The following is a 12,424-nucleotide window of genomic DNA, read 5'->3' on the forward strand; positions in this document are numbered from 1 at the left end:
CCATTTTTCACTTAACTATCAACTTTCCATCTTCTCCTCTCCTCCACTAGCTCTCCCATTTCTCCTGTCTCACTCCTTCCTTGGCCACCCATTCTCTTCTCTTTCACCCACTCCCCATTACTGTACTTCTACCCTCTTTACTCACCATTCTCCTCAGAAAGCTTTTGTCAAAGTCCTTCATGAGAAACTCCTGTGAAAACTGCAAAGCCATAGGATAGGAAGCAATGTTCTGTTGCAAACTGGGAACTAGTTAATGGATAGAAAACAGGGGCTCCAAGATGACCCATCAGTAAGATTGCAATCATGACTTCTGATTTTTCTGAATCTATGTCCTGCTCTATTTCTCAGTGAAAATTATTACCTAATGCTGAAGAGGAAGGGAAAGCAGTAAGCTCCTACCCACTTGCACCAGAGCACCTCATTTCAACAACTAGAGATCACCAGTTTTGTTGAATCTTTGAAATAGGGTGTTCTGGCTGGTTCAGGCACGAGAAAGAGCCCAGATATGAGAAGCAAAGTTTCAATTAGTCCCTTAGGCCCACAAGTTCATCTGGGACTGTGGGAACAATTGACTGTTGAGGCAAATCTGACTATGGAAATTAATGAACATGTCTGGGAAAAGGCCACAGTCATCTCCTTCCTCAGCAGTTAAGTCTATACCAGTAATAACTCAGAAAACACCATAGCTCTCAGACAGTATGGATGGTTGCCAGAAGGAGAAATGGGAGAGTCTGATACCTCCCCTTGTTAAACCAGCAGAAATTACATTATATCAGTGGTTCCCAACCCTGTTCTGGAGGACCCCCAGGCCAATCGGGTTTTTAGGATAGCTCTAATATGAATGGAACAGATTTGCATGCCTGTCACTTCCATTATATGTAAATTTCTTTCATGCATTAGGGCTAGCCTGAAAACCCGATTGGCCTGGGGTCCTCCAGGACAGGGTTGGGAACCATTGCTTTATATTCTCCATACAAGGTATGTTCTAGTTCTCTTCCATCCAACTCCATGAGACTGCAAAAGCTGGAAGAAGGGTTTTCTATGCAAGCTTCTAAAATAGAGGACTTAAGAGGAGAAGTTCAGCAGTTACAGCAATTTCAAGCTGTTTCTGCTCACAATAAATTGATCCAGACTGCTCTGATAATGGACTTTGATGAACAAGGGTCCCTAACAGCATAACCAAAAGAGTGAACAAGTATCCAATGACTTTTCAACACAGATTTCCAAGATACTGAGAGTCTAATGGAAGCAATGGTGGATAGTTAAGAGATTCTGCACAAACTTAGAACATAATGTCCAGAAACAAGTATACTGCATAAAGTTAAAGTGTACAGACAAACAGCATAGCTCATTTCATCACAAATCCAATATGTAAATGTATGATCATTTACATGGAGTCATACAATTGAAGACACTGCTTTGATCTGTAGCCTTATAGTTTTATTTATCAGATCTGACTCTGCAACGGTCATGTACAAAAGCCTTCCATGAGCAAGATGACCTTCCCAGGTTTTCAAGTTTAAATCTTAATTGCCATTTCTATAAATTCAGCTAACATGCAGAGGTATATCTGATAAAATTAATTCTTTACTTGAATCACATGACAAGTGATATCTGAAGAACTATAGAAAGAAGCTACATAAGTGTTTCTCATGATACTGTCCGAGTTCAAGGCATAAATATTTTTTAATCTCCAGTAATAAAAACTTTATAGAATTGCTCACTTAAGTTGTCAAGAATGGAAAGCAAAGCACTAAGAAAAACAAATATTCATCTCTGCAACACCTTTATTAGCAAGAAAATGTCATGTTTAAGTTGTTATTGCGAACGTCAGACATTCTATACCTTTACTATACTGAAATACAGAATGAAGAGAGTTCAGCGTAGAATGAGCACTTCTCAGGTATGGAAAGGTCTTTAATCATGCTGAAATGTTTAGACTGGATTCGATATTTGATAGGATACGTAAAGTTGACAGTTTTGTTTCTTATTTAAATGAAAAACTGTCCTTCCAAGCTAGAGTTTGAATTTAACTTCTGGATTTTAATTCTGTTTATTATTCTTACAAATTTGTGGAGATTTGCAACAAAGCTCCACCTATTGCTTTATCTGTTATTGGGGTGTTAAGGCGTGCCAATTTTAGGGGTAGATTTTTAATTTTTCAAACTTTACAAACTACTAATGACCAAATTATGCACATTGAATCTAAAGCTATCTTCAGAAACTGCTTAGTGTCTTACCTACATCAAATCACAGTTGAAATATGCAGAATTTTTGAATGTACAAATAGTTTGAACTACATCTGAGTCACATAATTGGCTTAAACAGGTCATTTATAAGTTAATTTAATGTTATTTAACAAAATCCAGCCAAGAGAGGCCATTTCCTTGTTTGCTTCTGTTTTGGCTCATGAACTCCTTGTTGACCATCTGACCCCTAATATAAAACATTCCCTCCTTTCCTGATTGTACATGTGACCAACAACCTCAGTTGTCATTTTTACACATCTTTCTATGGACTGGATGTGTGGTGGCCAATCTGTAACCACCATAGGCTTGCTCAAAAATGCCATCTCTGCTATTGTCATGGTACAAATAAGAGGAGGTTTAGAGACTCTGGAGCTCCAGTCAAGTCACTGAGTGAGTGTAGTTGCCTCAGTGTTGATGGATGATGCTTTCCTGGGTCTCACACTATTGTTTCCAAGCTGTGTCTTCTTATCTTTTTCACCTCTGAACTTCAATATCTTCTCCACTGCATTTCTTCTCTCCTGTTCCTCATCCCTATAACATAGCTTGCAGAACAGACTCACTGTAACCATACCAAATTGACCTTCTTACGTAGACATAGCTATCATCTTTACCTCTTCATGCTCTTCTATCAACAGTTGGAGATGCCTGGGATCTTGTGTCCAATTGCTATTTATCTTTATTTTGAACCAGTTTACCATATAAACTTCAACACAGATTTTTTTTTTTCAGATTACGCTTGGAAATCCAGATGAACCTTAGAGCTGTTGTGAGCCATCTGCTGTGTGACAAAGGTCCTACTTCTAACAGAGCCAGATCCTTTAGCAAGACACCTTTTCTAACAACAGCCATAGCTTTGATCTGTGCTTAAGTCTTTGATCACTTCATCGTTGAGTTGAGGAAGATCAGGACCAAAAGAGATCTTAGTAAAATCAGGATTTATTTCCAGTTCAGTAGCAGAATCCAATGGAACCTGCCCATTTGTTGTTGCTTTACATCTTGCCATCTAAAGCAGTCACAAGTGCCTGAATGGTTAGTTTGCCTGTGTGAAGGTTACAGGCAACCCACACCAACTTCCTTTGTAGCTTCTCAATATAATACATTACTCCTCCCTCCCAACCATTGTTTACATTACAGGAATCACCTCCAACAGCTTGTTTTGTCTGCTCACCTTTCTCTCATCCATGCAACTAAATTATCAGTAATGGTTTCTGCATGAGTCTTCTCTTTAGTTGCTTTTTCAGGAACAAAATGCCACAGATATCGACCTTCTGCTTCACACAAACTGTGTAACGTTCCTCTTTCACCATACCTAGGAACATTTTGCCATTTTTTCTGCCTTTTAACATGACCCTGGTATCATCATGGCGACCATCAAAGAAAACACAACTGATGCCATTCTGCTGCAGTTCCTCCTCCAACTGTCTGTCCAATTGATTCATAATTGTCACCTGAGCCCTCTTCACCTTATTGTGATCAATCACCAAAGTAGTATCCAAGTGAGTGATGAGGCCTGCATCAATCCAGGCAGCAGTAGCAATCTCTGCTGTCTCTCTCGATCCAATTGGTGTCTTAAACTGGCAAGAGCTATGTTAGTTATATCCTCAGTATTATATTTTGGCCTCGTCCCAGCTTTCTCTAGAAAAGGAGTTTCCTCCTTTGATTCTTCCACCACATCATCCAAATCTCCCTGTTCCACTTCAAGCACAGATCTCTCTATCATCTCTTACTCTTCTGCTGTTTGTTTGTTTTTTCACTCTTCATGCTCTGCTTTTCTTCATCGTCCTTCCTTTTTGCCTGCCTTTTATTTTGTAGTTCTCATCTTTTGGTCACAGGGAGGTCAACTGGTCCAATCTGATGAGGTACAACGCTCCAAACTTGCTACCTTTTATAAAAGCTAACTCAATCACAGGAATGGTCTTCACTCTGCTTACGTCACAAAGTATGTGTATTCCCGTGACACAGGTAGAACTGCATCCCACATCAGTGCAACTCTATTTCACACTTGCAAGTAAATATGTCTATCAGTGTGTCAAACCTCTTCATAAATCTGTCTGGCTTTCTCCTCCAGTTTTGCTCTGCCCACAGAAACTTTGCTGGCTTGTTTCCACATGGATTTCAACTTTGCTTTAATCCATAACCACTGAATTTTGGATTTGCTTTGTACCATTGAGCAAGTAATCCAGTCATTAGGTCACTGATCAGTTCATAAGTGCTGTAATTTTGTCTGCCTTGATCTCTGATATCTCTCAAATACAACCCATATCTAATGAAATCCCCGACAGTTGGTAGTTTTCTGCCTGACTCCACCAAATGATGTAAATGAGTCCAATCTTGCAATCTTGTTTTTCTTTTGGATGACATTTTCCAATATTAGATTATCACTATGACGACACAATGCTGAAAACCTGTGAATGAGAAAATGAAACTAATGTAATAATGTCAATATGGGTAAATAAGTAAGATAAATTGATAACTGAGGCACAAAAGGCATTAATATGCATGCCAACACATAAAAACGTACCTTAGCATGTAAAACATATTTTAGTACTTTGTGTATTTTTGCAAAATTTCCTACGTAGGTAAACAACATATTGCACAACATTTAAAGCTAGCTGTTGATTTTCCACATGAAATTGTATCATTTCATCACTAGTGCTTTTTAAAATTACGACATCTCCAAAATTGACACACCTTATTGGGGTGTTCTGTAAATTCTAGATTATGCAGAATGGAAATATTTTAAAATTCCTTAGCCTCAGGTCTACTGGGCTCATTTGCTGAAGCCACATTTTCTCTGTGTGTCTGCAAACCATTATTTAATATGATATTTACATTTTAACATTAAAATTAAGTACAGAGAGCAATTCAGAAATTCTTCCGCTCTATTTCATATTATGCAACATTTATTCTCAGATTCTATATTTTCTATGCTGCAAAATAGCAACAGTGGAAACAAGAGTTCACCAATGGCCAACAAGGAGCCAATGCAATGTCAGTACAGTAGGTAACCACTAAACAAAGCCCTGTCTAGAACAAACTCCTGAAACATACCTTGGTGGCTAACAATTGTTGTTGAGTCTCAATCTGTTGCTGTTGGCGTGCAGCCATTTCCTGCAGATCAGCTAAAGTCATATCCAGCCTGGGACTACTGACCTGTGATTTCATTTAGAATAGATTATAAAGAAAGGAAAAGCAAGCACAATAACATTCCACCTATGCAAAGCCCCAGTCTCCCCAAAGCTACTGTGCTACAGAACGAGAGCATCAAAAAGTATCCTTAAGTTAGCAAGTCTCTTGAGCTGCCTAGTTACTGCCCTTCTGATTCTGCAGATGACTCACGAAAGCACAGGAAATATTATGGAATGATGTAACCAAATCGCCATCTCATATTTCTACCTCTGATTACTTGAACTCTAGGTTCAGGACACATTAGTTCAACAGCATGCGTTTAATTGAAAGCTCAAAACTTGCTCGTCTGTAGTCCGTATTACAGCCAACAACACTTAGGTGGCACTGGCAGCAGCTCAAACTAGAAGCTGCTGTTCTGCTCTCTCTTAATTCTATATTTACAAAATTGCAAAGAATACTTTGAAACTAAATATGATGATGATAAAACAAAAAAAATATTCATGGCATGTATTACTAACAAATATGAAAGTGTAATTGCAGGAAAACATCGTTCCACTAGCACATTCCTCAAAATATGGAGCCCTGTTCAAACATATTACGCTTTAGACCATTGACAAACAGATTTCATAATATATTGCTATTCTTAATTTATCTAGCTCATGATTAGAGAATGACACAGGGAAAAAATCTGTCCCCGTCACCGCCCCGTCACCGGCCCACCATCCTCTGCACCGCCCCGTCACCGCCGTTCCCTTCACCGCCCCGTCACCGTCACCGCCATCCCTTTCACCGCCCCGTCACCGCCACTGCCATCCCATTCACCGCCCCGTCACCGTCCCCGCTGCATCCATATAAGCCTTAGTACTGTAATATTTAGCTTATTCCTTTCTTATAAATCAAAGTTCCTGCTGCTGAACTAGAGAAAGAGATGTTCAGCTGGCAGGGCTTTGTTTATAAATTTTTATCAACACAACTAATATACTATTTTATCCTAAAGCAAAAAATAAATAAATAAATATAATTTTTTTTTCTACCTTTGTTGTCTGGTTTCTGCTTTCCACATCTTCTCATTGAATTCCTTCCATCCACTGTGTGTCTTCTCTCTGCGTCTTCCATTTGCTGTTACTGTGCCTCTCCCTTAACCCCCCCCCCCAATTGGTCTAGCACCCATCTTCTTCCCTCCGCTCCCGCATAGTCTGGCATCTGTCTTCTTCCCACTCTGTCTTCCACATTTCCCTTGGGGGTCTGTTCCTCTCCACCCTCCTTCAATGTCTGTTCTATTCCTTTCCACCACCACCCTTCCCTCCCTCCTTTACCATCTGTTCCTTTCTACTACCCTTCAGCTCCTCTCGCGTGGCCTATCTACCTTCCTTCCTCTTATTTTCATGGCACGTTACAATGTAATTTGTGCAAGCCACTGGAGCCTGCAAGCTCGGTCCCTGTCCCATCCCCACAAACCATCTCGCTTCTGTGCTCCTATTTTCTCCATTTCTAATATCTCCCCTATGTATCTGTCATTGCCTCCCCTGTGTCCATATACCATCCCCATGGCATGTCCCCTTTATGTCTCTGTCCCTATGCCCCATGCACATAATTTCCCCTCTTTCTGTTACCTTCCTGTGTCCAGATTTCCCCTATCTTCCTCTTCCATACCAGTGTGTCTCTTCTTTTCAACCCCATCTAGCTTTTTTCCCTCTTTCTTCCCCCCCCCCCTGCTTCTAGCATCTGGCTCACCTGCCAGTCCTTCCCTTTCTTTCCTGCTGTGGGTTTTTCTTTCCGACTTCATCCCCTTGGCCCAGAATCTCTTTCCCTTTCACTCCCTCCTTCCAATTTGAGCCGGGAACACTAGTGATCGCACGGTCCCCGCAGCTCACACCCGCCTGCCCAATCGATTCTAGTGTTTAGCCAGCTCTCTCCCTTCTCCTCACCTTAGTTTGTAGATTTTCTTTTTCGGCGACCCGCACGCGCGGCTGCTCAGTGTTCAATCTTCTGCTCTGCTGCAACTTCCTGTTTCCGGTTGCGTCAGAGCAGAAGATTGAACACTGAGCAGCCGCGCGTGCGCGGCTCTCTGATAGCGTGCGGGTCGCCGAAAAAGAAAATCTACAAACTAAGGTGAGGAGAAGGGAGAGAGCTGGCTAAACACTAGAATCGATTGGGCAGGCGGGTGTGAGCTGCGGGGACCGCGCGATCCTTCATGCCTCACTGCGGGGACAAGACCATTCACCGCCCCGCGGGCGGTGAATGGCCTTGTCCCCGTCGCCGCAGCGACTGCTAGTTTTCTTCCCCGTTTTCGGCGGGTGACCCGCGGCTAAAATGCGGTGGCCGCGGGTAAACCGCCACCGTGTCATTCTCTACTCATGATGCTTCTTGAAAGTTCCATTATATTTTAATATGATTGCTGTGTATCATATGCCGACAATATAATAATAACAGTTTATATACCGCAGGACCTTGAAGTTGTATGCGGTTTACAATGATTAAAAGATGCTACAAATTGAGTAGAATTAACAAAGTTAAAAGCTAGTGATTAACAGCTCTAGAGATTAGTTATTGTGGAATAAGATTGTACAGGTCAGTTGCTGATCCCCCCCTTATTCATCTGATATATACATTTTATGTAAAAAAAAAAAAAAATATATATATATATATATAAAATGACTTGTACATTTGATTTATTTCTTGTCTTATTTAATATCTGTATATGTATTTATTGTTTTGTACATATGATTTGTTTCTTGTTTTATTTAATATTTGTACATTTATCATATAAAATAATTTTTTTTAAAAACAACTAACACCTGGATGTAAAAGCCCAGTGATGGTGGGAAGACTGCTGTTGCTACCTTTATTTTTGACTGGCTAAAGAGCAGCACAGAAGAGCATCCTTCTAGCCCTCAGGTCAGTGAGGTCACCGACAATGCCACCCAAGCATACAAATAGGGCGAGGGGATCCTCAAAAATGGGAAGAAAGAGAGAAAAGGGAAAACTAAAAACTAGAAACCAGAACAAGAACATAGGGAGAAAACCAAGGTGTCGTATCCGAAAGAGAAAAATTATTCTTCTGCTGAAATAATCTTTTATTACACTGGGTACTTACTCCATTTTCTATTCTTCGCTCCCCTGGAACTTTGACACCATTTCTTTTTGCATTTGAATCATGTACCCTTTGTCCAGCTACAAAAAACAACACCTGAATTATACTCTGTCTTTTGTAATCAAGACATACATCATCATTATATATAGGCTACCTTCCATGATGCAATCTCATTAGTGGCTCACCAAATTTCAGCTTCAGTTTTAATACCAAAACTGGGCTGAAATCAGTATTTGGTCTTGCTTTGGCAGATAATACTGGTGAATTTTCATCTGAAGCCTTGTACTACTGTGTCCACATAGCACTCCCACCCTCTCTCTGAATGAGAGTTGGTTCAATCCAGGCCTACTTTACAATTGCTGGCAGTCACTCCTGGCTCCAGTTTCAAAATGGCTGACAAGAATTCTAATGGCAAGTCTCATGAGACTGCTGCTTGAAGTTGCAGCAGTCATTTTGACAGTGAAGATTGCAAGGACAGGAGTGAGGAGGGACTAGGAATCACTCCTGCTCTGACTATACCACTAGTCCTTCAGCAATTGTAGTAGACCGGGGAGGAGAAGCTACTCCTGTTTAGGGATAGGGAGAGCTAGGCTGGGCCAGGCTATAGCATTGATTCGGGGCAGTAGCAGCCAATTTCAGTTTCTGCTGAAACGAAATAGTGAATTTCAGCAGCGGATTTAGTTCAAGCCAGAACTGAAACACATACTAAATGAAACAACAACAAAAAAAACCAAACAAAACTGTTTTGATGGCCCTTTAAATCTTATGATTAAAAAGGATCAATCAGATGCTAGTTAGGTTTATGGACCTTCTTAGCTAATTGTCTGCTAAATACTGCTTCTGCATAAAAACAAGAGGCACACTTATTAACATATTTTTTAACAAAATGGTTTACAAAACATCTACAGGTGTAAAAATGCTCTTTTTTTGTGCTAGTCTGCTTGGCATTGTTCAGTTTTGAAGAGCCCTGAAGAATCCATGAATAATGCATTTAGCACAGTTACTTACCGTAACAGGTGTTATCCAGGGACAGCAGGCAGATATTCTTGACTGATGGGTGACGGCACCGACGGAGCCCCGGTATGGACAATTTTAGAGTGATTGCACTCTAAGAACTTGGAAAGTTCTGGTATGCCGCACCGCGCACGCGCGAGTGCCTTCCCGCCCGACAGAGGCGCGCGGTCCCCAGTTAGGATAAGCCAGCTAAGAAGCCAACCCGGGGAGGTGGGAGGGATGCAAGAATATCTGCCTGCTGTCCCTGGATAACACCTGTTACGGTAAGTAACTGTGCTTTATCCCAGGACAAGCAGGCAGCTATTCTTGACTGATGGGTGACCTCCAAGCTAACAAAAAGAGGGATGGAGGGAAGGTTGGCCATTAGGAAAACAAATTTTGCAAAACAGATTGGCCGAAGTGTCCATCCCGTCTGGAGAATGCATCCAGACAATAATGAGATGTAAAAGTATGAACTGAGGACCAAGTGGCAGCTTTGCAGATTTCCTCAATAGGAGTGGAACGGAGGAAAGCTACAGATGCTGCCATTGCTCTGACTCTATGGGCCGTGACAGAACCTTCCAGTGTCAGTCCGGTCTGAGCATAACAGAATGAAATGCACGCTGCAAGCCAATTTGACAATGTACGTTTAGAAACAGGACGTCCCAATTTATTCGGATCAAAGGACAAAAAGAGTTGGGGAGCTGATCTGTGGGGCTTTGTATGCTCTAGATAGTAAGCTAGAGCCCTCTTACAGTCCAAAGTATGCAGAGCCTGTTCTCCAGAATGAGAGTAAGGTTTCGGAAAGAAAACAGGCAATACAATAGATTGGTTGAGATGGAATTCAGAGACAACCTTAGGGAGAAACTTTGGATGTGTACGCAGAACTACCTTATCATGATGAAAGACTGTGAAAGGTGGGTCAGAAACTAGTGCATGGAGCTCACTGACCCTCCTGGCAGAGGTGAGAGCAATAAGGAAAAGTACCTTCCAAGTGAGAAACTTGAAAGTAGCAGTAGGCAAAGGTTCAAATGGAGGCTTCATCAAAGCGGAGAGAACCACATTAAGATCCCAGATTACAGGAGGTGCTTTAAGAGGTGGTTTTACATTGAAAAGACCTCGCATGAATCTGGTGACCAGGGGATGAGCTGAAAGGAGTTTTCCATGGACTGGCTCATGAAAAGCCGCAATAGCACTGAGATGGACTCTGACGGAGGTAGATTTGAGGCCAGAGTCAGACAGAGAAAGGAGATAATCCAATAAGGTCTCCACTGCAAGGGACGTAGGATTATGATGATGGAGAAGACACCAAGAAGAAAACCGTGCCCACTTCTGATGGTAACATTGAAGGGTGGCTGGTTTCCTGGAAGCATCCAGAACAGAACGAACGGGTGGAGACAGCAGAGAATCATGTGAAGTCAGCCCGAGAGATACCAAGCTGTTAGGTGTAGAGACTGGAGGTTGGGATGCAAAAGGGTCTCCTGATGCTGCGTAAGCAGAGAAGGAAATATTGGAAGTTGAAGAGGTTCCCTGGAACTGAGTTGAAGTAGAAGGGAGAACCAATGCTGCCTGGGCCATCTTGGAGCAATCAGAATCATGGTGGCTCTGTCCCTCTTGAGCTTGAATAAGGTGCGTAACATGAGTGGTAGCGGAGGGAAAGCATACAGGAACAGATTGGACCAATCTAGGAGGAACGCATCCGCTGCCAGACGATGAGGAGTGTAGAGTCTGGAGCAGAAATGGGGCAGTTGGTGATTGTGAGGAGCTGCAAAGAGGTCCACCTGAGGAGTGCCCCACTGGTCGAAGATGGACTGCAAGATCGAGGGATGTGGTAGTAGAACTCTGCTGAGTTTGTCTGCTAAATAGTTCTGCTCTCCCTGGATGTAGATCGCCTTCAGGAACAAGTGGTGATCTGTTGCCCAAGTCCAGATTCTCTGGGCTTCTTGGCACAAGAGGCGAGAGCCTGTCCCACCTTGTTTGTTGATGTAGTACATCGCAACCTGATTGTCTGTGCATAGCATGAGGACCTAAGGGAAGAGAAGATGTTGAAATGCTTTGAGGGCATAAAACATTGCCCTGAGTTCCAGGAAATTGATGTGATGCTTCATTTCCTGAGGTGTCCAAAGCCCTTGAGTTTGAAACTCGGAAGGGGAGCGTCGGTGGTGATGACAAGCTGATGTGGAGGCAGATGAAATAGAAGACCTCTGGATAGATTTGAGGATATCAACCACCATTGTAGAGATTGACGAAGTGATGATGTCACAGATATGTGTCGTGAGCAAGGATCTGTCGCCTGGGACCACTGGGTAGCCAAGGTCCATTGGGGAGTGCGCAGGTGGAGACGCGCAAGGGGAGTGACATGAACCGTGGAAGCCATGTGACCCAAAAGAATCATCATTTGTTTGGCAGAGATGGAACGTTGAGACAGTACCTGCTGACAGAGAAATTGAAGAGTCTGAAGACGATTGGACGGTAGGAATGATCTCATCAGGATTGTGTCCAGTATTGCTCCAATGAACTGTAGCTTTTGAGTGGGGATGAGGTGAGATTTTGGAAGATTGATCTCGAATCCCAGAATTTGTAGAAAAAAGATGGTCTGATTCGTGGCCAGAAGAACTGACTGAGATGAGACGGCCTTGATTAACCAGTCGTCTAGGTAAGGAAAGACCTGAAGGTGGTGAGAGCGTAGAAATGCTGCCACCACAATGAGGCACTTGGTGAACACCCTTGGAGAGGAGGCAAGACCGAAGGGTAGCACCTTGTATTGGTAATGTCGATGATTGATCATGAAACGAAGATATTGTCTGGAGGTCAGATTGACCGGTATGTGAGTGTATGCTTCTTTGAGATCGAGGGAGCATAGCCAGTCGTTTTGATTGAGAAGAGGGTAAAGAGTGGCCAAGGAAAGCATTTTGAATTTTTCCTTGACTAAACATTTGTTGAGATCGCGAAGATCTAA

At 42.3% G+C, this 12,424-nt stretch overlaps 1 protein-coding gene across 3 annotated transcripts in view; it reads right to left on the reverse strand.

Moving 5' to 3' along the window:
• Positions 1 to 12,424, reverse strand: part of TP53BP2 (tumor protein p53 binding protein 2) — a 138,571-nt gene that overhangs the window by 56,784 nt on the left and 69,363 nt on the right. For 2 of the 3 annotated variants that reach the window (XM_033938943.1, XM_033938941.1), the window contains exons 4-5: positions 8,476 to 8,552; positions 5,301 to 5,402 (exon numbers count right to left, since the gene is read on the reverse strand). In XM_033938943.1, the coding sequence (XP_033794834.1) occupies positions 5,301 to 5,402; positions 8,476 to 8,552 (179 nt within the window). The remainder of the gene's footprint in view (positions 1 to 5,300; positions 5,403 to 8,475; positions 8,553 to 12,424) is intronic. The other variant, XM_033938942.1, reaches the window with a different exon arrangement.

This window comes from Geotrypetes seraphini, chromosome 3, assembly GCF_902459505.1.
Source record: "Geotrypetes seraphini chromosome 3, aGeoSer1.1, whole genome shotgun sequence".
NCBI classification, from domain to species: domain Eukaryota; kingdom Metazoa; phylum Chordata; class Amphibia; order Gymnophiona; family Dermophiidae; genus Geotrypetes; species Geotrypetes seraphini.